The sequence below is a fragment of the Bufo gargarizans genome, chromosome 3, assembly GCF_014858855.1.
Source record: "Bufo gargarizans isolate SCDJY-AF-19 chromosome 3, ASM1485885v1, whole genome shotgun sequence".
Lineage (NCBI taxonomy): Eukaryota > Metazoa > Chordata > Amphibia > Anura > Bufonidae > Bufo > Bufo gargarizans.
This window is the reverse complement of record NC_058082.1, coordinates 486,657,306-486,684,543: the sequence shown is the minus strand read 5'-3', so window position 1 is coordinate 486,684,543 and position 27,238 is coordinate 486,657,306. Positions and strand designations below refer to the sequence as shown.

The following is a 27,238-nucleotide window of genomic DNA, read 5'->3' as shown; positions in this document are numbered from 1 at the left end:
TCTCCCGAGAAAGTCCCAAACTGTGGATGAAACCCATATGCACCAAAAAATGGTGACTTATCAGAGGACTCCTGACGACTGTTATTTAAAGCAAACTCAGCAAGGGACAAAAAAGAACACCAATCCTCTTGATTCTCCGCCACAAAACAACGCAGATATGTCTCCAGATTCTGATTGACGAGCTCTGTCTGGCCATTCGACTGCGGGTGGAAAGCAGAAGAGAATGACAACCGAACCCCCAAGCGAGAACAGAAAGCCTTCCAGAATCTGGAAACAAACAGCGTGCCCCTATCAGAGACTATGTCTGAAGGAATACCGTGCAATTTGACAATGTGATCAACAAATGCCTGCGCCAGCGTCTTAGCATTGGGCAAACCAGGAAAAGGGATGAAATGCACCATTTTGCTAAAACGGTCCACCACCACCAGAATCACAGTCTTCCCCGAGGAACGAGGCAGGTCCGTTATGAAGTCCATGGACAGATGTGAACCAAGGACGGGAAGGAATGGGTAAGGGAAGGAGAGGACCTGATGGCCGTGAATGAGGGACTTTGGCACGAGCGCAAGTCTCGCAGGCTGCCACAAAACCCTCAACCGACTTACGAAGCGCAGGCCACCAGAATCTCCGAGCGATGAGATCCAGTGTGGCTCTTACCCCCGGGTGCCCAGCAAGGAACGTATCGTGGTGTTCTTTAAAAATCTTGTGTCTTAAAGCGAGAGGCACAAACAACCTCCCAGGAGGACAAAGATCAGGAGCCTCTGACTGGGCTGCCTGCACCTCTGCCTCCAATTCAGGAAAAAGAGCAGAGACCACCACACCTTCAGCCAAAATGGGACCCGGGTCTTCAAAATTCCCGCCTCCCGGAAAACAACGTGACAGGGCATCTGCCTTCACATTCTTAACTCCAGGGCGGAACGTGACAACAAAATTAAACCTAGAAAAGAACAACGACCATCTGGCCTGTCTCGGGTTCAGACGCTTGGCTGACTCCAAGTAGGCCAGATTTTTATGGTCAGTAAATACGGTAATAGGGTGTCTGGCTCCCTCTAGCCAATGGCGCCATTCCTCAAAAGCCAACTTGATGGCCAACAATTCCCTATCTCCCACATCGTAATTTCTCTCTGCGGAGGAGAGTTTTCTTGAGAAAAAGGCACACGGTCGCCAATTGGCAGGAGAGGAACCCTGAGACAAGACCGCCCCCACACCCACCTCAGAAGCATCAACCTCAACTATGAAGGGTAAAGAAACATCAGGTTGCACCAAGATGGGAGCGGAAGCAAAACTCTCCTTGATATCAGAAAAAGCCTTACGCGCCTCTACTGACCAAGAAGAAAAATCTACCCCCTTTCTGGTCATATCAGTGAGTGGTTTAACAATAGAAGAATAATTCAAAATTAACTTCCTGTAATAATTGGCAAAGCCCAAAAAACGCATCAGCGCCTTTTGATTCTCAGGAAGCTCCCACTCAAGCACAGCGCGGACCTTCTCGGGGTCCATGCGAAAACCAGAAGCGGAGAGAAGAAACCCCAGAAATTGAATTTCTGGAACCGCAAACACACATTTTTCCAGTTTCGCATATAATTTATTCTCCCGCAGGATGAGCAAGACCTGACAAAAATGTTCCTTATGAATTTTGAAATCGGGAGAAAAAATCAAAATGTCATCCAAATACACCAATACAAATTTTCCCATCAAATGATAAAAAATGCTGTTCACGAAATGCTGAAAAACGGCTGGGGCATTCATCAAACCAAAAGGCATAACCAAATTTTCAAAATGGCCCTCAGGGGTATTGAAGGCCGTCTTCCATTCGTCCCCTTCTCTGACCCTGACCAGGTTGTATGCCCCTCTTAAATCTAATTTGGAAAAGACTTTAGCCCCGACAACCTGGTTAAATAGGTCCGGGATCAGAGGAAGCGGATAAGGGTCACGAATTGTGATATTGTTCAGCTCCCTGAAATCCAGACAAGGTCTTAAAGAACCATCTTTTTTCTTAACAAAGAAAAAACCAGCGGCAACAGGTGACTTTGAGGGTCGTATGTGTCCCTTTCTCAGACTCTCAGAGATATAAGCACGCATAGCGATCCTCTCAGGTTGGGAAAGATTGTATAAACGAGATTTAGGCAGCTTGGCGTCTGGGATGAGATTAATAGGGCAATCGTACTCCCTGTGCGGGGGCAAATCCTGAACTCCACTCTCAGAGAAGACATCCGAAAATTCAGAGAGAAAAGATGGTACAGTCTTAGTAGCAACCTCAGAAACAGATGTCATGAGGCAATTCTCTCTGCAAAAGTCACTCCAACCATTTATTTGCCTCGCTTGCCAATCAATGGTGGGGTTATGCTTAGTGAGCCAGGGCAGCCCCAACACCAGAGGGGTGGGTAAACCGCTAAGGACGAAACATGACACATCCTCAACATGAGCATCACTCACAATTAAACGGATATTGTGAACTATGCCCTTTAATGATTTTTGAGAAAGTGGAGCGGAATCGATAGCAAAAACAGGAATATCCTTTCCCAAAGTGCGCACCTGGAAACCATGAGTTATCGCAAATTGATTATCAATGAGATTAACCGCTGCTCCACTATCCACAAAAATCTCACAAAAAATGTTCTTGCTCTCTAGCGCCACCCTAGCCGGCAGGACAAAACGGGAACTACAAGCAAATGGAAAACCTTCAATTTCCGCCTCAACCCTGCCAATAGTAACAGACGGAACATTTTTAAAAGATTTTTTCCTGTTTGTTTCTTTATTACTCCCAGAAAACTGCCTGAATCTCCTAGAGGGACAAATATTTGCCAAATGATTTATACCTCCACAACAAAAACAAACCCTCCCATGCGAGCTGAATCTTCTATTGTCAGAGGCAATCAACCCCAGCTGCATGGGCTCCTGCTCAGAAGGGACTGACGGCGACTGAGACTCCTGCGCACAGAACGGGACCGCTGCACTGTCCTGGGACTGAGTATGACAGGAAGGGGACATCTCTCCTCTCTCTCTAAGACGCCTGTCAATACGAACGGCCTGAGACATAGCAGAGTCCAAAGAAATAGGCCTCTCATGAAAGGCAAATGCATCTTTCAATCCCTCTGAAAGACCATGGCAAAATTGACTTCGGAGCGCAGCATCATTCCAACCAGTATCAACTGCCCATCTCCGAAATTCTGAGCAGTATATTTCTGCGGATTGTTTACCCTGGCATAATAGACGTAGTTTAGACTCAGCCAGAGCAATACGATCCGGATCATCATATATCTGACCCAGGGCTAAAAATAATTCATCCACTGAACGGAGAGGCCGTGCCCCCTCCGGCAGCGAAAAGGCCCAGGACTGAGCGTTACCTCTGAGCAGCGATATAATGATCCCCACCCTCCGTTCCTCATCACCAGAGGAGTGGGGAAGAAGGCGAAAATGGAGTTTGCAAGCCTCTCTAAAACGCACAAAATTCTCACTACCCCCGGAGAACGTATCCGGGAGCGAGATCTTAGGCTCAGAACAAACTCCATGAACGCAAGCTGAACCGGTCACTTGAAGCTGAGAAAAAATCTTACGGAGATCAGCTACCTCCAATGAAAGACCCTGGAAGCGTTCAGCCAAAAGTGAAACCGGATCCATGCTTGAGACGGTTATGGCGGCTTATAATGTCACGGACGGTGTACAGGAAACAAGGCAAAGCAACATGTATAAACGACTCGCTGGATCCAAAAACTAAGGAACCAAGGGAGACCCTTGCAGAAGACCTGGCACTTTCCCTGGCTGCTCAGCCTATGCAAAGATCCGAATGGTGGAGGTTTGCATATCCACGAACCTTGACTATAAAGCCCTGAGCACCCTACAATAGTGAGGGGACACGACCACCGGCTCCCTACACAAGATACGGAGGGAGTCAGGGTCACCTGGGATCCAGCAAACAGAAAATAACAGATAAAGGTACAACACTTAGCTTAGAAGCAAACAGGAGGATAGAGTCAGCGTGCACACACACTCCAGGAAGTAGTATAAGCCGCCCAGAAAAGCCTTCTGGGGAAGAATTTAAAGGGAAGCAATTAGTCCAACACATGACAGCTGAGAGAGGCTAACGAGGGGAGGAGCTGAATACCACAACACAGAAACTCAAGGAGGAGGTTCTGAAAGGCCTCTGTCAGAGCTTCTCAGCTGTCTGGTTGTGACACATAGTCGGTGCTGGGCTCCTTCACAGGTGGGCGTGGCTGGGCAGCAGGAAGTGGCAGTGGGAGAAATAGGTTAGTATATGCTCTTTTATTATTTTATGATTATTTCTGCCTGGGGGGACCTTGTTTTTATCATTTGGACAACCACTTTAAGGATTCCAATTTCTCATGAAACAAATTCAAAAATATATTGTGAGTTGCTAGCAAAACCCTTGACAGACTGTAATACCTAACACAACTACTGGGTGGACATGCAAGGACACATATAGAGTAAACATCTCATGATACAATATCGCAAAATCGTGTCTTAAAAAAAAAAAGCAAAAAAAAAAAAGCTTGTCATCTTGTAATCTAAGATACGTTGAGCCAAAAAGAAACATAAGGAAGAACAAAGTTTTAAATGTATTTGAAAACAGAAAATTATTTTCTTTTTTAAAGGGTATTTCGTTTGTGGTTTCCTCTTGTTGTACCCCTTCAACCTTCCTTGTCACTGAGAGTTAAGACACAGATCTCACCAACAAACGAACTTTGACAGAGAACAACAGAAAACAAAGGTTTGCAGTCTTAAGGGAGGCACTGCAGGTCAGAAAACCTTCAGATTAGCTTTAGTGTCACCGACCAGCTTGTTCTGCGATGTCAGATTTTATTAGGGTGTAGAGGATCACATTGTCCGGGGAGAGTGAAGAAAAAGAATCTTATTGTACAGGAAACTGTATTAAGAGAAAGTAACCTGGCAGGGCAGAGGGTACCAGAGTAAAAAGATACATGCAACATATATGCTCTTCCAAAGACACAAAAGGACAAATTAAAGCAAGAAATGGGTCCTGGATCATGGTCTGAAGCCATGCCAAGTAGAAATACAAACAGCGCTAACCTCTGACCTTTGAAATGAAATTAAAGAGAAGGAGCTGAGAGATCTTCTGTCCTTTGCAGTCATTTTGCAGCCCCCTTGTCTCTATAATCTTATCTTTGCACTGGCGGTTATCCAAGAACAGAGACAAACAACAGACAGCACTGATGGTGAGCACACTGTTTTCCAGCTAACACATGTTATTTTCTACTGTTGCATATGGCACAAAGTAATAACAATGTTTAAAGAAATGGATGTTTTCCCTGCCTTTATTTTTAGAGGCTTACAGTGTGATGTTGTTTTCTTGTGAAAAAATTGATTACTTTACATAAAGTTCTAGGGGGTCATTTATTAAAGGGGTTATCCAACCCCAATAATGCCCCCCCAAAATGTCTCGGCCCCTCATACTGGTCATACTTACCCTGCTCCCCAACACCCGTGTCGCTTCTGCTCCCTGCATGGCTGCCCCTGATTCTCTTTGTCACGCAAATCAAAACATCCGGTGATGGGGGGGACATCCAATAGCAGGCCGCGACGGGAACGAGTCTCCCTAGCATCGCGGGTGACGCTAGGGAGGCTCGTTCCCGTCACGACCTGCTATTGACATCTCCGCAACCCCATTGTCAGATGTTTTGATCCACGCGATGGGGAGATTCAGCGTTGGCCATGCGGGCATAAGTATGACCAGTATGAGGGGCTTGGGCATTTTGGGGGGCATTATAGAGGTTGGCTAACCCCTTTAAGTCCAAAACTCTGGTCTTATTACTCCTTTAGCGGGCAGTGGATACGCTACATTTATGTAGAGGCCCCGGCCTCTACATAACTTCGGTGTATCCACCACCTGTCTAAATCTCCTCCAGCTCTCTTGCTGGCGTAGATTTAGACCATTTTCTACGCCCAAAACAGGTCTAGAAAAAGATAAACGAGATGGGCCTGGCCACTTCCCCGCCCAAGCGCCCCCTTTTTTACACCTGGAGTGAGCAGGGAAACATCACAGATTGCAGCACAAATAACCTGTGACAGATATACACCAAAAAGTCTTAGTATGTGACCCCCATAGTTCTTTATTCTCGGTCTATAAGATACTAAGATATATTAACAGTAAACTCTTGAAAAATCACACATTGGAGGGAATTTAATGCCGTACACCAGTTTATTGACTCTCAAAAGTTGCAAATGTTTGCATGTGTAGCATTTTGTTTTTGGATTCTTCACTGCGCACACCACATTTATAGCAGAAGGGATTTAGGCCTCCTTGGACCGACACGTTTATCATCATTTATGTAAAATTAGAGCAGAAATTGATACTAAAATCTTCAATAGATTCCAGTTTGTGGCACATAGACGTGCACCTCTTAGTAAAGCTGACACATATGACTCAAAGGGCTTATGACTAAGGGCGGGTTCACATCAGCGTTATGAATTCCGTTATTGCTTTCCGTTATAACGGAAAATAAAGGAATTCGTAAGGTGGAATTCAAAATGGAAGCTTTTAGAGGCATTCCGTTTTGACCAGTCATAATAGAGGTCTATGGGAAAGCATAACGGATCAGTCTGGTTTCCATTATGCAGGAGGAAAAAAGTCTTGTCGACAGATGCAACACTCTTCAGAACCAGTGCTATGGCGCACTAACTTATTTTCTGACTAACTACAGGAGGTTCAGGTATTGTGTCCATAACACTGAAGTAATAAAGCACCCGCATCATATCTGTGTGAACGAAGCCTTATTGTAGCCTCATTGTTAATTACTATTACAGTTTGTATAGGGGATATACATTATATATTACATAATTCCTAATGCTTGCATGCAAAATGTAGTATATTCCTGCAGTTTTTGCATTTCTTTAAGGGCTCATGCACACGACCGTATGTATTTTGCAGTCAGCAATAAACGGATCCACAGAAAATACGGATGACATCCATGTGCATTCCATATTTTGTGGAACAGAACAACCGGCCCCTAATAGAACAGTCCTATCCTTGTCAGTAATGCGGAACGGATATATGGACATACGGAAACGGAATGCACACGGAGTAAAAAAAAAAAAAATCGCAGACCCATTGAAATCAATGGTTCCTCATACGGTCCGCAAAGAAAACAGAGCAGACACAGAAAGAAAATACGTTTGTGTCTATGATCCCTAACACATGCAGCATTGAATACAGACACGTATGGTATATATGGACTCCTTACAATTTTTTGCAGGCTATATTTTCAAATTTTTGTTGCAAATTTCAATTATTGTCCATTTTTCCCCCCAATAATCACTGTTTTCTGCAAAGTTGCATGAAGGTGGTTGCATGTATTAATAGGTTATTATTTTATACACTATGGGGGTCATTTATCAAACTGGTGTAAAGTAGAACTGTCTTAGTTGCCCATAGCAGCCAATCAGATTCCTCCTTTCATTTTCCAAAGGATGTGACCAAAATCAAAGGAGGAATCTGATTGGTTGCTATTGGTAACTAAGCCAGTTCTACTTTACACCAGTTTAATAAATGACCCCCTATATATTTTATGCCCTCAGAAAATGTAGATTTTGGTAACATAAAAGCTGTTTGCTGTGTACAATATATATTTTATATTATATAGCATATACTGTATGCGGATAATGACCTTATATTACATGGTTTCTGATTCAGTGTTTTTAAGAGCACAAGCTGTTTTTGATGCATACACTTGTGGTATATGAGCTTTACATACCTTAATATACTAAATTTACATTGTTTTGGTGGTAAACTCCTGCTTGGATGTGCGTTATATAGGTGCAAATGCTTGTTTTGAATCTTTTAAAAAATAATTCTTATTTGTCACAAAGTTACATGAAGGTGGACATGGTTGTCAACAGTCTATAAAGGCAACTTTCAGGAAACATATAGGATTTTGTGGGTGATTTACTGTTTAGGGACTGTAATCCTGTATTTTATAAAATGCAACTTTTAAAAAATTTCCAGCTAAAAAACAGATCTTTGATCTTTCCAATTCAAGAAATTTGATGAAGGTATGTGCATGCAAAGTTTGGACTAAGGCCTCATGCAAACGACCGTTGGGTGTTTTGCGGTCCTCAAATTGCAGATCCGCAAAACATAGATGGCGTCCATGTGCGTTCCGCAATTTGTGGAACGGCACAGACAGCCATTGATATACCTGCCTATTCTTATCCGCAAAACGGACAAGAATAGGACAGGTTATATTTTTTTTGTGGACCACGGAACGGAGCAATGGATGCGGACAACGCACGGAGTGCTGTCCGCATCTTTTGCGGCCCTATTAAAGTGAATGGGTCCGCATCCAAGCCACAAAAACTGCGGCTCGGATGCAGACCAAAACAACGGTCGTGTGCATGAGGCCTAAGTGGTATATTTGTTCATTTTTAGGAGGTGTGGTCTATAAAACGTTCCGCTTGGGTCACACTGTTACCCACTAATATCAGCTGTTGAGAAACGTTTATGAAAAATTACACCTTGATGCAACGTTGCATTAAAGTGTTAGCATGCATGAAGTGCTCCGCAGTATTATGACAATGTCCTGGGTCTATACTTTCAGAAATCATATACGTATGGAGGTTAGTATGATTTTGTTGTTTTGAAATTAAGGCTTCATTTGTGCATTATCTGGGCACAAGCAGATTTATGATAATTTACACCAGAAACTGGCATAAATAATGACTGAAATCTATGGGCTGGAGTACATTTCATTCTGGTTCACGGACTGCTGGAGGAGGCATGTAATTTATGACAAGGCCTGTGCCTCCTCCGGCAGTGCGGGCCCCATAAAGACAGACGTAGCACATGTTGTTCTTGATAAATTAGGGCCTAAGGTGCACATTTATTCAGCCGCCAGTTTAATAAAGCCGCATAGCTGGCAGAAGATCCGCAGAAGTTATGAAGAGGCGCAGGCTTTTCCATAACTTCAGTGCATCCAACACCGTTTCTAAATGTAAGACAGTAAGACAGCTTCCGATCAACAAAATGGGTTTAAGATATGAACTACTGTTAGGCCTCATGCACACAACCGTTTTTCATGTCCGCATCCGAGCTGCAGTTTTTGCGGTTCCGGTGCGGACCCATTCACTTCAATGGGGCCGCAAAAGATGCGGACAGCACTCCGTGTGCTGTCCGCATCCTTTGCTCCGTTCCGTGGCACCGCAAAAAAAATATAGCATGTCCTATTCTTGTCCGTTTTGCGGACAAGAATAGGCATTTCTACAATGTGCGGTCTGATCCGTTCCACAAATTGCGGAAGGCACATGTGCGGCTTCCGTTTTTTTGCGGATCCGGCATGAGGCCTTAGGCAGTCCTTTCCATCTACAGGCATACAATGATCTCCATACAATATAAGTGTTTTTCATTTGTCATAGTGGGTATAACGTATATTAATAAAGTAGCATACAAATAGATTTTTATTGGGTAGTTTTAGCCCCCCCCCCCCCCCCCCCCAGTGGGTTAAGGGAAATGTGGGGGACCCTGCTTTGACCTAGTATGAATGACTTCTGTGATTGCTAGTTCACATGATGGGCTGAGTTTTTATTTAAAATCTATTAATTGTGGATCCACCATTTGACATGCGCATATGGCTGCCGGAACTGCCATACAGCTTCCTCCCAATGACTTGCTGTGTGCCTTTCAATGACACGTGTGCACTATTGACATGGAGACACCGTACTAGACAACAGGAACACAATCCCTCCCCCTGGTCTCTCCTATAGTATATGTAAGTAACAAAATTATCTTTATATTACCATATGTTAGGTAAAAATGTTCCTTTTTTCTCCCACTTATGCTAATTTACATTATTTTCATACTTGTCTGGGTGGATATTTATATGTGCACATGGGCTATACAATCACAGTGCTTGATAAAGACTGATGGAAGTAAAACCATCACACATGTCTTTATTTTTGTAAATAACAGGGGTCTCCTCTCAGTGATGTGATGTAGTGTCTGTGTGGATATTTGGATAGATTTGGATTGACAACTTACAGAAAGAGGAGCAAACATCACAATACAATAGATTTGGGGGGAAATGTGACATTACAAACAATGCACAATAGTTTAAAAAAAATGTGTACATTTTAGACAAATGATGACCAAATAAGAATAGTTTGGCATCAAGGTTGTAAAGTAAATAGAATGCAATTGATCCTAACTTTGTCCCTACACAATTTTCATGCCATGAAAACTGCTCATCTTTTGTTTCCATATTTTACCTATGTTTTTGTCACATTCTTCAGCAATGTATTTTTTCCTGGCATGGGTTTTTTTGGGCATTTTTTCCTTAGGCCTCTTTCACATGGGCGAGATTTCCGCGAGGGTGCAATGCGTGAGGTGAACCCGCGCTGAATCCGGACCCATTCATTTCTATGGGGCTGTGCACATGAGCGGTGATTTTCACACATCACTTGTGCGTTGCGTGAAAATCACAGCATTCTCTAATTTTGTGCGTTTTTCATGAAATGCAGGCCCCATAGAAGTGAATGGGTGTCACAACCAGACAGCTGAGAAGCTCTGACAGAAGCCTTTCAGAACCTCCTCCTTGAGTTCTCTTTGTTGTGGTATTCAATTCCTCATCTCGTTAGCCTCTCTCAGCTGTCATGTAGTTGGATTAATTGCATCCCTTTAAATTCCGCCCCATAATGCATTACTGGGCGGCTTATACTTCTTCCTGGAGTGTGTGTGCATGCTCATCCTGTTTTCCTGTCTGCTACAAAGTTAAGTGCTGTACATTTATCTGTTATTTTCTGTTTGCTGGATCCCAGGTGACCCTGACTCCCTCCGTGTCTGGTGTAGGGAGCCGGTGGTCGTGTCCCCTCACTATTGTAGGGTGTTCAGGGGTTATATAGTCGAGGTACGTGGCTATGCAACCATCCACCTCTGGGATCTTTGCATAGGCTGAGCAGCCAGGGAAAGTGCTAGGTCTTGTGCAGGGGTCTCCCCTTGGTTCCTTAGCTTTGGATCCAGTGAGTCATATATGCATGTTGCTTTGTCTTGTTTCCTGTACACCGTCCGTGACAATGGGGCTGCGTGAAAATCGCAAGCAAGTGCAGATGCGGTACGATTTTCACGCATGGTTGCTAGGAGATGATCAGGGTGGGGACCCGATCATTATTAGTTTCCCTTATAACATGGTTATAAGGGAAAATAATAGCATTCTTAATACAGAATGCTTAGTAAAATAGGGCTGGAGGGGTTAAAAATAAAATAAAATTTTTTAACTCACCTTAATCCACTTGTTCGCACAGCCCAGATTATCTTCTTTCTTCTTCTTTGCTGTGCAGGAGGAAAAGGACCCGTGGTGACGTCACTGCGCTCATCACTTGGTCCATCACATGATCCATCACCATGCTGATAGATCATGTGATGGACCATGTGATGAGTTCAGTTATGTCATCATAGGTCCTTTACCCAGGTCCTGAAGAAAGAAGAGATGCCGGCTGCGCGAACCATGTTATAAGTAGGGGTGCACCGAAATGAAAATTCTGGTCCGAAACCGAAAATTCAGGATGCCCTTGACCGAAAACCGAAACCGAAACTGCCTTTTTGCCCAAATACTTTTAAAATACTTTTTTTAAGTAAAAAAAAAGGAAAGTGAATTTAAATATAAAGTTAAACAGATACATAGATATTATACACACAATGCCACCCAAAGTGGTTATTTTAAAAAAAAATCACTCTCCCCCCCCTCTCCCTTGTCACTCTCCCCCTCCCTCCTTTGTCACTCTCTTCCCCCCCTCCCTCCTTTGTCACGCTCATTTCCCCCCCTCCCTTGTCACTCTCATTCTACCCCCTCCCTTGTCACTCTCATTCTACCCCCTCCCTTGTCACTCTCATTCTACCCCCTCCCTTGTCACTCTCATTCTACCCCCTCCCTTGTCACTCTCATTCTACCCCCTCCCTTGTCACTCTCATTCTACCCCCTCCCTTGTCACTCTCATTCTACCCCCCCTTGTCACTCTCATTCTACCCCCTCCCTTGTCACTCTCATTCTACCCCCTCCCTTGTCACTCTCATTCTACCCCCTCCCTTGTCACTCTCATTCTACCCCCCTCCCTTGTCACTCTCATTCTACCCCCCTCCCTTGTCACTCTCATTTTACACCCCCCCTTGTCACTCTCATTTTACACACACCCTTGTCACTCTCATTTTACACCCCCCCTCCCCCTCCCTTGTCACCTCTAGTGTAGCCTGTGCAGCGTGGCCGAGCTCTGTTCGGTCCGCGGTACAGGAGCATTTGTTTCTTGTACCCGGCCGGACTGAATGGAAGTGCACACTAAGTGAGCAAACAAAAGCTCCTGTACCGCGGAACGAACAGAGCTCGGCCACGCTACACTAACAACAGCAGTAGCACAGAGCAGACACAGCAGGCTATGCAGCCGCACTGAGCCGGAGATTCTTTAGAGCGGCAAGCGTTTAGGAGGCACAGCATGAGGGGCGCCGCCGGCCGGCCGCCCGAACGTATATAACAACCATATTTTCTGCCGATATGTACCAATATCGGCCGAAATGGATTAGGCCCATTTTCGGCCGATATTTTCGGCCGCCGAAATTTCGGTGCACCCCTAGTTATAAGGGAAAATAATACAATCTACACAGCACCTAACCCAAACACGAACTTCTGTGAAAAAGTTTGGGTTTGGGTACCAAACATGACGATTTTTCTCACGCGTGTGCAAAACGCATTAAAATGGTTTGCACTCGCGCGGAAAAATTGTGCATTTTCCCGCCACGCACCCGCATCTTATCCGGCCCAAATCCATGACGCCCGTGTGAAAGAGGCCTTAGGCTAGTTTCACACTCGCGTTCGTTTGTGAGATCCGTCATGGGCTTTCACAAGCAGTCCAAAATGGATCAGTTTTGCCCTAATGCATTCTGAATGGAAAAGGATCCACTCAGAATGCTTCAGTTTGCCTCCAATCAGTCTCGATTCCGCTCTGGAGGCGGACACCAATACTCTGCCTGCAGCGTTTTGCTGTCCACTTGATGAAACTGAGCCAAACGGATCCGTCCTGGCACACAATGTAAGTCAATAGGGACAGATCACTTTTCTCTGACACAATAAAAATGGATCCATCCCCCATTGACTTTCAATGCAGTTCATGATGGATCCGTCGTGGCTATGTTACAGATAATACAAACAGATCCGTTCATGATGGATGAATGTCGTTGTATTATTGTAATGGATCCATTTTTGCAGATCCATGACGGATCCGCCCAAAACGCAAGTGTGAAAGTAGCCTTATAGAGAAAGAGCTGTCATAAAACCAGAAACCCCCCTCCCCCCAAAGAAAAACACTTAACCAAAATTTTCTAAAAATGGCTTGTGAATCCTGTATTTCCTATTTTTCATACAGCTTTTAAGGCAAAAAAAAGCCACTAAAAATAAAGTGCACAAAACGCTAATGAAAATGTATGAACCTATTTTTAATATAGGAAACTATACATATTATATCATATAAAAAATGGCAATTGAAAGTTCTAGCAAATCGAGAAAAATAAATAAGAGCAGCTCCCCTCTAGGCCAGTGCAGATTTAACTCTTTCATGACCCTGCCATTTTTTACCTTCCTGATCCTGCCTAATTTTGCATCAACATGTATCAATTTATGTGGTAATAACTTTGTAATGCTTTCGCTTATCCAACCAATTCTGAGATTGTTTTCCCAAGACATATTGTACTTCGTGTTAGTAGTAAAATTGAGTCAAAACGTTTTACCTTTATTTATAAAAAATACAAAATATACAGAAATTTTTTTAATAATTTGATATTCTCTTAATTTTAATTTCTCTGCTTTTAAGACAGTGATATCTCATAAAAAGTTATGAATTAACATTCTCCACATGTCTACTTTATCTTGGCATCATTTTGTAACTGTTTAGGTTTTTTAAGAAGGCTTAAAACTTTAGAAGCAAGTTTTCAAATTCTCACGAAAATTTCCAAAACTCACATTTTTAAGGATCAATATATTTACAAAGATCACAGCAGATAAGTAGGATATTCTTTCTGTTTCTCTTTTTATTTTTTGTTTCAAAAATAAAGTATAGTAACATACGGCAGTACGTGTGTAAACGTTTTTGGCTATGCAAAGCCTTCCTCAGACACTGAAAGATTACAAAAAATGACAATCAAGCCCTATGTAGATACTATATTAGGTTAACAGCATATAGTTCTAGTAAATAATATATAAATAATATAAATAAATAATATACGAAAATAGAATATGAAAATAATATAAATGATAGAAAACAATAGAATACAAGATACAAGATACAGTGGCTGACTGTGCGATCTAGTAAAACAAGCTTGTCCGGATCTCGAGGTCATCTCTGGTCAGAAGTCACTTTTCTATACGAAGTGGACACTGCGTCGGCCTATACCATGTTGCTAGGACGTCATATCAACTTGAAAAATGCATTTAAGGAAGAAATGTCCAGTTTCAAATCCCAAAATCTAGCTTTAATATATATTCTGCTCCCAACGGAATATTGCTGTATTAACTGAGGTTCCGTAACCTCATAGTGACCTGGTCACTATGAGGTTACGGAACCTCAGTTAATACAGCAATATTCCGTTGGGAGCAGAATATATATTAAAGCTAGATTTTGGGATTTGAAACTGGACATTTCTTCCTTAAATGCATTTTTCAAGTTGATATGACGTCCTAGCAACATGGTATAGGCCGACGCAGTGTCCACTTCGTATAGAAAAGTGACTTCTGACCAGAGATGACCTCGAGATCCGGACAAGCTTGTTTTACTAGATCGCACAGTCAGCCACTGTATCTTGTATCTTGTTTTCTATCATTTATATTATTTTCATATTCTATTTTCGTATATTATTTATTTATATTATTTATATATTATTTACTAGAACTATATGCTGTTAACCTAATATAGTATCTACATAGGGCTTGATTGTCATTTTTTGTAATCTTTCAGTGTCTGAGGAAGGCTTTGCATAGCCGAAAACGTTTACACACGTACTGCCGTATGTTACTATACTTTATTTTTGAAACAAAAAATAAAAAGAGAAACAGAAAGAATATCCTACTTATCTGCTGTGATCTTTGTAAATATATTACCCGGGGTGGGAACCCTATACACAGCAGCAACTGACTGTTTGCAAAAACAAATTTTTGTGTAAAATTTTTAAGGATCAATTCAGTTTTGAATTGAGTTTGACGGGCTTACATAAGAGAAATAAACCTTAAACTACAGTCCTCAATTTATTCGAAACTTTGTTAACCCTTTAGGTGTTCTAGAAGAATTAAAGGAAAATGGACGTGAAATTTTAAAATGTCACTTTTTTTAGATGTTTAATTTTAATCCATTTTTTCCTCTAACCCAACAAGGGTTAATAGCAAAACAAAGCTAAATATTTATGAACCTGATTCTACAGTTTGTAGAAACACTTTATTTGTGGGTTTAAACTGATATATGGGCACACAGCAGGGCTCAGAAAGGAAGGAAAGTCATATGATTTTTGAAGGCCAGATTGTGATGAAATGGTTTTTGGGTGTCACATCACATTTGCAGAGACTCTGAGGTACCCCTGCAGTGGTAACTCCCAAAATATACCCCATTTTGGAAACTGCACTCCTCGAGAAATGTTTAGGGGGGTTTACTCAGTGCTTTAGTCCCACAGGCATTTTACAGACTTAAGAAACACTTGGTTGTCCACATGGATAGTCCATTCCACAGCTCCATAAAAAAAAACAAAAAAAAAAAACATAGAACATGTCCTCTTCTTGTTCATTTTTTCAGTTCTAATAGAAGGCAGGACGTACTGATCCACAAAATACGGAATGCACGTAGCCGTGTCTGTGTTTTGTGGATACGCAATTTGCCGATGGTTAACCTAGCCTGGGGCTGGACCTCATAGGCCTCCATAGTTGGCAGGCCAGGAATCTATGTAAGGCCTCGGGTTGCCTTAGCAGCCTCCGGCACTCCACAATCACATCATAGGGAGCAGATGGGTAGAGAGACATAGTTCTCTCCCTCTATAAACCCCTTAGATGTGGCACTTGGCATTGACCACATCATCTAAGAGGTTAATCCCTGATGAAAACTCTGATGCCAGCGGTTACAGGAGGCCGGACTTCCCACTGCTCCATACATGTACGGCAAAGGTCGGAAAATGGTCTCATGATGGTAAATAAAATAATTCCAATATAATGTAGTGAAATATTTGTTACACTTTATCAAGCCTTGCACCCCAGAATTTCTCACAAATAAGTCACAAACTCACTCCGGGAAAAAAAGAGAGTGGAGTAAAAATCTGGAGAAACATTTCTAGGCAAAAGTAAAGCTGCACCAACTAGGCAAATTTGGCACAGAATATGCCAATATAGAGTCAAACAAAACTGACTTTCAATATTAACCTCATGATATCATACCAAACGGTAAAAGAGAGAAAAGCAATATGTATAATCATATCATAAATATTCAGACGTCCGCAAATGGGTCCGCATCCGTTCCGCAATATCGTGAACGGGTGCGGACCCATTAATTCTGAATAGGGCAATTGCGGACAAGAATAGGCTGTTCTAGGGGGGGGGGTGCCGGCTGGGTGTATTGCGGATCCACAATACACCACGGACTACACGGCATATTTTGTTGCAGAAATTTTCTGCAACTAAAAATCTGTTCCATTCACCTGAATAGGGCTTGCGGAAATCCATGCACTCGCTGGTAAAACAATCTCATTCAGGTAAACAGAACTGATTTTCTGTAAATACACTGTAAGATGACAGGTGCCAAAAAAAAAAAACGCATTTAAATGCACCAGCAGCAGCAAACAATTGTAGAGAATTAAAACGAGTCCACAGAAGTCTCATTACCTGGGTGGTGCTGGATTAGGTCCGTTGTGTGTTCCAAAACTTCATAATATTCCTCCATGCGAAGCAGGCACTGGCAATAATTCAGAATCAAGGTGTTGATCATCTTTTCCAGCTTCATCCAAGGCACCTCCCAGGGCTTTTCCTGAAAGCAGAAATAAGTATGTCAGGGACACTGTAATTATTATAAATCAGGCTTTGTCAGCGCTATGTCTGCTCAGCTATAAATTTGATCTCCTTGTCATCCCGTGATAACTTGTGAAGCGTTTTTGTAAGATTTTGTGACCTCCTGAGGCCTTTTAACATCAGCGGAGGTAAATCAATACCAATGCGACTGCTTGGCAGCATGCTGGCTTCTGTCTATTCTATTAAAGAACAATGTATGCAGTATATAACAATGTGAAAATCTGTAGACGTGAATCTTAATGTTCTTTTGTGATATCACAAATATTACAGAATGAGCCTTTGTAATAAATGTCTGGCTCACACTACCAAGGATTGGCAAGGTACACACCTATGTAAAAATCAAACCTAAGGGCTCGTTCACACGAACGTGTGCTGCCCGTTGCCGTATTGCAGACCCACAATACACGGGCACCGTTCCGTGGCCATTCCGCATCACGGATGCTGACCCATTCATTTCAATGTGTCCGCAAATCCGGAGAAGCGGAATGGTGCGGAACGAAACACTACGGAAGCACTACGGAGTGCTTTCCAGGGTTCCGTTCCGTGCTTCCGCACCGCAAAATGATAGAACTTGCTCTATCTTTTTGCAGAACGGAAGCATCGTGGACCCATTCAAGTGAATGGGTCTGCGATCTCCATGCGCCAGCTCCACGGAGTCCACAGCATGGGGACAGGCTTCACACGGTCGTGTGAATGAGCCCTAAGGAGCACCCTGTCCTCCCACAACCTTTTTCATTCCACTTGAGGAGTAGAAAATTGTTGATTAGTGTTGAGGGAACTTGTGGTTTCAAGTTCGGCGTACAAGGTTCAGGCTATCTAATCTGCCCCTTTCACACGAGCGAGTTTTTTTCACACATCAGTTCTGCGTTGCGTGAAAAATGCAGCATGTTCTATATTCTGCATTTTTCACTCAGCCCTGGCCCCATAGAAGTGGATGGGGCTTCAGTGAAAAACCTATTGCATCCGCAAGCAGGTGCGGGTGCGATGCGTTTTTCACTGATAGTTGCTAAGAGATGTTGTTTGTAAACCTTCAGTTTTTTATCACGCGCGTGAAAAACGAATCAAAACGCATTGCACCCGTGCGGAAAAAACAGAACATCTGAACGCAATCACAGACAAAACTGACTAAACTTGCTTGCAAAATGGAGCGAGTTTCACTGAACGCATCCTGAACGTATCCGGACCTAATCCGTCACACTCATGTGAAAGAGGCCTAAGAATTCCGTTATGGATTCCACTATCAGGGACCATAACTTATGCTCCGTCAAAGCGGAATCCATAACGGAATTCTTAGATAACCCGAACCTTGTACGCTGAACTTGAAACCACAAGTTCGCTCAACACTAGTTATGATCACTTGGCTAGCTTTCTTCTACCTGGATTGCTAAAACTCCTGCTTGTTTCTTCCACTGGGTCCATAGCAGCTGGAAGTAAGACTACTGTAATAGGTATGTACGCCCAACAATGTACTACACATATACTATCACATATATCAGCTCCACAGGACCAAGCACGGAGAGAGAGGAACAAAAACGATGTGAATTATTTGATTTCTAGGTCTGCTACCTTGGTTTGTAAATTTTTCAGGCAGATGAGAGCTTCCCTGTACTTGTTGATTGCAGCCTCATAGCGTCCCAACTTGAAAAGCCTGTTCCCTTCTCCATGTAGGACTGGTACAGCTTTGAGTTTCTCATCATTGTTCAGTGCCCAGGTCTCTCGTTTATACATACTGGGCGATTCTACCTGTAAGAGATGGAAAAGAATGGTGATTGTTCAGACATGTAGAAAGAAGGCACATAGGAGGATCCTTGCGTCACCGGGGGATGCACATAATTTTTGAGGCGCTAACCTCGTCATACAGTACCCGCATGCTCCTGCAGTCCCTGTGCCTAAACAGTAATCTACGACAGCTCAGAGCTGCCATAGATTTCTGGCTTCATTTCTGGCGTAAATAAATTTGTCGGGGAAGCTGTCCACTCCCCTTTCTGACCCTGCTATGCCCCCTTTATAAAAAGTGGCAAGGGCACCATAAAAGTGAGAGATGCGACAATTTTTTTTAAAAGCTGCAGTTAAAAAGCTGCAAACAAATAGGGGGTCATTTACTTACAGAAGTTTGCCTATTTTTGGCATATTTCTGGTGCAGATTGCGCTGCAAAGTTTATTTGAGCCACAATCTGCTAATTTCCCTGCTCACGCCAGATCTAATAAAAGGGGGCATGGCGTAGGTGGGGAAGGTACCCATCGGAACCAAAGCCGAGTTCGGATCCAAGTTTTAAAATGGTTTTCCAGTTTAAAAATCAAATGCAGAAGTTATTCCCCGAAGTTTTGCGAGACTTTGGGAATAACTGACTTTGCCTCGTCGGAGGACACACATTTTAATGCTGTACGGAGACGGATCTCTGTACAGCATTAAACCGAAGTTTTGAGCGCAGCGACTTCGAACCTAGTATCCGAAGGTCGCTTTGCTCATCACTAACAGTCACTGTACAATGGACAGCTCTGTGCTTGGTAAGTTGAGTGGAAGACACAGCATGTACCGAAGTACCGCAGCCTCTACAAATAGCTTATCGGTGAGGGTGCCAGGAGTATGACCACCGCCTATCAGGTACTGATGACCTATCATGAGGACAAGTCATCAATATAAAACACTTGGAAAACCGCTTTAATACACTGATAAACTAATGACATACGTTTAAATTTACCTTTAATAGTTCAATAACAAATATTAGAGGTTGTGGTTCTTTTTGCAGTTCATCCAGGTCTTCATAGCCCAGTGTATGGTAAGCAAACATATTCGCCAACCCACATGTATGCATATGCCAATCCGTTGGGTCCTTTCCTTCTGCAATGCGCCGCAAGCTCTTTGAGACAAGTGGGTACAAACCAGTGTGCTGCCAGAGGAAGACACGGACAGGGAATTGAATCACATTACAAGAGGCAAGGTCGTGTATTGTTAATGTAAACTATGAAGCCATTATGCTTATTTCAGACAAGCACTATAAGCACTGCTGCAGCAACAACAATCTACCATTCTGGAGGTGTGTGTGCCCGAGCAGGTCAGTACATACAAGTCAATCCAGGTCCTCACATCATTAGTCATGCATTGAACATTGAGCTAAAGAAATAGTACATTAGCTAACATATACAATGCACCTCTCATTGCAAACCTAGGGAACAATTAGGCCCCTTTCACACGAGCGAGTTTTCCGTGCGGGTGCGATGCGTGCGGTGAACGCACTGCACCCGCACTGAATCCTGACCCATTCATTTCTATGAGACTGTGCACACGAGCGGTGATTTTCACGCATCACTTGTGCGTTGCGTGAAAATCGCAGCATGCTCCTCTTTGTGCGTTTTTCACGTAACGCAGGCCCTATAGAAATTAATGGGGTTGCGTGAAAATCGCATGCATCCGCAAGCAAGTGCGGATGCGGTGCGATTTTCACGCATGGGTTCTAGGTGACAGTCTATTCACTGTATTATTTTCCCTTATAACATGGTTATAAGGGAAAATAATAGCATTCTGAATACAGAATGCTTAGTATAATAGTGCTGGAAGGGTTAAAAATAATAAAAAAGTTAACTCACCTTCTCCTCTTGTTCGCGTAGATGCCGGTCTGTTCTTTAGCTGTGGGCTAAAGGACCTGTGGTGATGTCAGATCACATGCTCCATCACCATGGTGATGGACCATGTGATTGGAGCATGTGATCTGACATCACCTCAGGTCATTCAGCTCCACAGCTAAAGAACAGACCGGCATCTACGCGAACAAGAGGAGAAGGTGAGTTAACTTTTTTATTATTTTTAACCCTTCCAGCACTATTATACTAAGCATTCTGTATTCAGAATGCTATTATTTTCCCTTATAACCATGTTATAAGGGAAAATAATACAATCTTCAGAACATCAATCCCAAGCCCGAACTTCTGTGAAGAAGTTCGGGTCTGGGTACCAAACATGCGCGATTTTTCTCACGCGAGTGCAAAACGCATGACAATGTTTTGCACTCGCGCGGAAAAATCGCGCATTTTCCCGCAACGCACCCGCCTCTTATCCGGGCAAAAAACATGACGCCCGTGTGAAAGAGGCCTTAGGCCCCTTTCACACGAGCGAGTTTTCCGCGCGGGTGCAATGCGTGACGTGAACGCATAGCACCCGCACTGAATCCTGACCCATTCATTTCAATAGGTCTGTGTACATGAGCGGTTTTTTTTTCACGCATCAGTTCTGCGTTGCGTAAAAATCGCAGCATGTTCTATATTCTGCATTTTTCACGCAGCCCTGGCCCCATAGAAGTGAATGGGGCTGCGTGAAAAACGCATTACATCTGCAAGCAAGTGCGGGTGCGATGTGTTTTTCACTGATGGTTGATAAGAGATGTTGTTTGTAAACCTTCAGTTTTTTATCACGCGCGTGAAAAACGCATCTAAACGCATTGCACCCGCGCAGAAAAAACTGAACAACTGAACGCAATCGCAGACAAAACTGACTGAACTTGCTTGCAAAATAGTGCGAGTTTAACTGAACGCACCCTGAACGCATCCGGCCCCAATCCGCAACGCCCGTGTGAAACCAGCCTTAATTTCCAAAAATCCAGAAGATATTCCAATAATTGCATAAAGCATATTATTGCTTTTACTATAACAAAAGTAATATTTCTTTCTTTTTGTATTTGACTGATTTTAACAAGACTGATATTAATGATGTATCTTTCATGTAGCGCCATTTGGAGAATCTTGCTGCCTTTATATATTTCATACAAGTTCTCGTTCTCTAACTAAAGCGTTGAATTAAGCAAGATGCAGATATCCACATCATTAAATGTCAGTGTGTCTCTGAAGGGAGAGATACTGCAAATGCTCAGCGTTAGACGGCGTAATTAAACCACCCATCAAACTCACAGGAGGATAATTTTGCTGATTCTCTAGCAAACATAGAGGAAATGATTAGAAGGTGCTGACCAAACATAAACTTCAGCCCCTGATAGATAACAAAAGAGAAATGATCTTAATGGCCAAGTATGTAAAGTACAAGTATGGCAAGTATTGTTATCAGATTATTGCAATTAAGCCTAGAGAAGCCTTCGGACTTCTCATAATCCTGGATTTCTGCGACAATAGGTGTTATATTGATGATATAGCGATAAGGCCTTGAGAAATAATTTTCTCTGGTGGGTCTCAAGTAGTGATGAGCGGCAGGGACAATATTCGAATTCGCGATATATCACGAATATTTAGGCGAATATTCGCCAAATATTAGTGATTTTGTGATATTCTTTTTGATTGCGCTATAATGCACGCACGCACATACGCATGCACTATTAGCTACATAAGTGATGAAAATGGTTGGCAGCAACTTTCGAGATAGTGAGGAAGAACTCCTGATCACGGTAAGTAATTGTACATTACAGCACTGTTTTAGATAGAAATTCCATGCATGTCACAACAATAGCTTTATATGCAGATAGTTTTTCTAAGTATTCGATATCGCGCAAATCGCCACTATTGATTCGAATATTTTAGCACAATACATGCAACTTCACCTTTAATCAGGTCTGACAACATAATACTGATTGTTATACTTAGTATTGTTGGGACATCACAGCACTATGTCTGTAGCATGTATGTATGGACAGCAGAGAAACCTCTCTCACATGCACATTTTAGCTAACTATCTCTATAACCTACACTACTCCCTGCACTGGACCCCATCAGCTATTCAGCTACACAATTCCCTATTCCTATCTAACACTATCTATCAGGATTATTTATATGCGATTTGGAATGTAATTAGAAAAAGCACAGCACAGTATCCAAGCTCCTCTCTCTCTCACATGAAACTCCACAAAATGGGAGTGTCTTCATTTATATAGTGAAGGGGTAGGCAACTTTTCTATAGGTTGCTAGGGATGTTGCTAAGCTGTGACAAAGTCTTCTCATTGGCCCACAAGCTAGAAGAAGGGAGGGATGATCACCTGATGTGTACTGTGTTAAAAAAAAAAATAAGCGAATAATCATCATTACGAATATATAGCACTATATTCTAAATATTAGCAAATTCTCTAAGTACGATAGTCGCGATAAAAATTCATAATGCGAATATTCGCGCTCATCACTTGTCCCAAGATCCCCAGTCCGACACTGGAGCTTTGCCACAAAGTCATCTTATAAGACTGCCTAATAAAGAACCCCTTACATACTGTATGTATCTTTGTGTGGAAGACTGGACATAACACAATGCATTAAACATGATATGCCATGTCCTTCATTAATGGGCCTCTGTGGAACTGCAAACAATAGCGAAGGTATTTAAAACTTTTTATCTGTAACAGGCCACTGAAATATCACATGTAGTGTTGATCGAGCACTAAAGTGCTTGGGTGCTCGAGTAGAACACCTTGGGATACTCGGGTGCTCTACAGAGCACAATGGAAGTCAATAAACCAGGCACCCCCTGCTCTGAAGAGGGGAGGGTGTCTGGTTCATATAAAAAGGTCAGAAATTTATGGAAACACCACCGAAATGGTTCAGGAACAGCATGGGAAGGATGTCTGGATGCATCTTGGACTCCCAGGCCGCTGCTGGGAACCATGTTGTCTGATTAGTACGCCACTATTACAGACTGACAATAATACGCACCAAACCTAAGATAAAATCGATTTTAGAGGAAAAATTGTTAGGAAACATTCTTTCCTGTATATAAACTGGTATATAAAGTGCAAGTGCTTTCAAAAATTACAAGGAAGAAGCACTCCGATACAACCTGTATATCAGATAAAGGAGGACCTCATTCACATTGCGGTACAATTGTTCAGGTAGTGGGACTCCTACACTCATAAAGCCTATGCACTAAGTGAAAGGGCTGCCAAAAATTACAAGGAACCAACACTCCATTACACCCTTTATTACACATAAAGGAGGGCATCATACACACCCTTGAAAAATTGTGATTGATGGCCTGCTGGTGACCCTCAAAAACATTAGGAACGAGGGCCTGCTGCAGATCTGACCATCTAAAAAATTTGGGGTGAGAGTCTGTTGCTGATCTGACCATCTAAAACATTTAGGGGTGAGGGTCTGATGCTAATCTGACTATCTAAAACATTAGGGGTGAGGGTTTGCAGCTGATCTGACCATCTAAAACATTATGGGCGGGGGCCTGCTGCTGAGCTGACCATAACATTAGGGGCGAGGGCAGCCTAATAAGCATGTTGATATGATGGAGGTGGACGAGAAAAGGAAGATTGAACCATATACCCTTTTTTGTGGTGGAAGGGGTACATGGGAATACAGTGTATTCAATACACCATAAAAGCCACATTTAAAGTGCCTTTACGTTCAGCCGCCGAGTCAGGGGCAATCCAGGCCTTGTTCATTTTGATAAGAGTCAACCTGTCAGCATTTTCAGTTAACAGCTGGATGCGCTTATCAGTTATTATGCCCCAGCAGCACTAAATACCCGCTCTGACAAAACTCTGGCATCAGGGCAGGGCAGCACCTCCAAGGCATAGAGCGCCAGTTCAAGCCATGTGTCTAGCTTGGACACCCAATAGTTGTAAGGCACATAGGGATCACGGAGGACGCTGACACGGTCTGCTACGCACTCCTTTACCATCTTCCAAAACTTTTCCCTCCTTGTGACACTAGGCCACGCATCAGGGTGAGGGTGCTGGCGGGGTGTCATGAAACTGTCCCAGGCCTTGGAGAGTGTTGCCCTGCCTCTGTTTGAACTGCGGTTCCCCTCGTCTCCCCTCCTCGGTTGCCAAAGGAACTACGTACTCTGCCGCCAGCGTTGTCAGCTGGAAATTTTGGGAGCAATTTTTCCAAAAGGACGTTCTGGTATTGCACCATTTTGCTAGTCCTCTCCACCACAGGAATGAGAGATGAGAAGTTATCTTTGTAGCGGGTGTCGAGAAGGGTGAACAACCAGTAATTGGTGTTGGCCAAAATGCGTATAAGGCGAGGGTCACGGGAAAGGCAGCATAACATAAAATCAGCCATGTGTGCCAGAGTCCCAACAGACAAGACTTCACTGTCTTCATTAAGAGGATGACTCTCTATCTCCTCATCCTCTTCCTCCTCTTCGGCCCATCCATGCTGAACAGATGGAATAAACCTGCTATAGCTACAACCCTCTTTAGCAGGGGCAATTGTCTCCTGCTCCTCTTCCTCATCATCATCATCTAATTTGTGCAGAGAAGACAAACTGAGGGTGGTCTGGCTATCACCCTGTGTACTGTCTTCCCCCATTTCCACCTCTTCCACATGCAAAGCATCCACCTTCAGTGTGAACAGCGAGCGTTTCAGTAGACACAGAAGTGAAATGGTTACGCTGATAACAGCGGCATCGCCACTCACCATTTGTGTTGATTCCTCAAGGTTGCGTAAAACCTCACAGAGGTCAGACATCAATGCCCACTCATCGCTTGTGAAGAGCGGAAGCTGACTGGAAAGGTGACAACCATGTTGCAGCTGGTATTCCACTACTGCCCTCTGCTGCTAACAAAGCCTGGCCAACATGTGGAATGTGGAGTTCCAGCACATGCTCACATCGCACAACAGTCGGTGAACTGGCAATTGCAAGCGCTGCTGCAGCATTTCCAGACCGGCGGCAGCTGTAGATGACTTTTGGAAATGGGCACACACGCGGCGCACCTTCACCAGTAGTTCAGGCAAATTGGGGTAGCTTTTGAAAAACCGCAGAACCACTAAGTTGAACACGTGGGCTAGGCATGGTATGTGTGTGAGCTTGCCGATCTCCAAAGCCGCCACCAAGTTACGGCAATTATCAGACACCACCATGCCTGGTTGTAGGTTGAGTGGCGAGAGACACAGCTCAGTCTGATCCCTTACTCCCTGCTACAGCTCTGCAGCTGTGTGCTGTTTGTCACCTAAGCAAATTAGTTTTAACACGGCCTGTTGCCGCTTCCCCGCTGCAGTGCTACACTGCTTCCAGGTACTGACTGATGGCTGACTGGTGCTGCAAGATGAGAATTCGGAGATGGAAGTGGAGGAGGAGGTGGAGGAGAAGGGGGGGTTGCAGCCACCAATGTTGGTGGTGGCGGAAATCCTGATGAAAGTAGGGCCCGCAATCCTTGGCGTCGGTAGCACCTGTGCCATCCCAGGGTACGACTCGCTCCCAGCCTCCAGAATGTTCACCCAGTGGGCCGTCAGGGAAATGTAGCATCCCTAGCCAAAAGCACTTGTCCATGTAACAGTCGTTAAATGGACCTTCCCAATAACTGCATTGGTCAGGGCACGGGTGAAGTTACGGGACACATGCTGGTGTAAGGCGGGGATGACATATCGGGAAAAATAGTGACGGCTGGGGATGAGTAATGAAGGATCGCCACCGCCATCAGGCTGCGGAAAGCCCTAGTGTCCACAAGCCTAAATGGCAACATTTCCAGGGCCAGCATTTTGGAATGGTGTGCATTTAGTGCTATGACCTGTGGGTGGATGGTTCAAAGGCCTGGGGTATGGACATACAGTCATGTGAAAAAATTAGGACACCCTTTGAAAGCATGTGGTTTTTTGTAACATTTTTAATAAAAGGTTATTTCATCTCCGTTTCAACAATACAGAGAGATTAAAGTAATCCAACTAAACAAAGAAAACTGAAGAAAAGTCTTTTCAAGATCTTCTGTAAATGTCATTCTACAAAAATGCCTATTCTAACTGAGGAAAAAGATAGGACACCCTCACATGTATTCCCTCTTAAATTGGCTCAGATCTCACACAGGTATATCACACCAGGTGCACATAATTAGTAGATCGTTACTCTGCATGTTGAATGAGGCTTGCCCTATTTAAACCTCAGACATTTAGTTTGGTGTGCTCCTGACTGTTGAAGTGAGAGTGAGCACCATGGTGAGAGCAAAAGAGCTGTCAGAGGACTTCAGAAAAAAGATTGTAGCAGCCTATGAGTCTGGGAAGGGATTTAAAAAGATCTCAAAAGATTTTGAAATCAGCCATTCCACTGTCCAGAAGATAGTCTACAAGTGGAGGGCTTTCAAAACAACTGCCAACATGCCCAGGACTGGTCGCCCCAGCAAGTTCACCCCAAGAGCAGACCGCAAGATGCTAAAAGAGGTCTCCAAAAACCCTAAAGTGTCATCTCGAGAACTACAGCAGGCTCTGGCTACTGTTGATGTAGAAGTACATGCCTCTACAATTAGAAAGAGACTGTACAAGTT

At 43.4% G+C, this 27,238-nt stretch overlaps 1 protein-coding gene across 2 annotated transcripts in view; it reads right to left on the bottom strand.

Moving 5' to 3' along the window:
• Positions 1-27,238, bottom strand: part of LOC122932871 (aryl-hydrocarbon-interacting protein-like 1) — a 117,938-nt gene that overhangs the window by 8,398 nt on the left and 82,302 nt on the right. For both annotated transcript variants that reach the window (XM_044287520.1, XM_044287521.1), the window contains exons 3-5: positions 19,745-19,933; positions 18,609-18,785; positions 16,860-17,001 (exon numbers count right to left, since the gene is read on the bottom strand). In XM_044287520.1, coding sequence (XP_044143455.1) covers positions 16,860-17,001; positions 18,609-18,785; positions 19,745-19,933 — 508 coding nt within the window. The remainder of the gene's footprint in view (positions 1-16,859; positions 17,002-18,608; positions 18,786-19,744; positions 19,934-27,238) is intronic.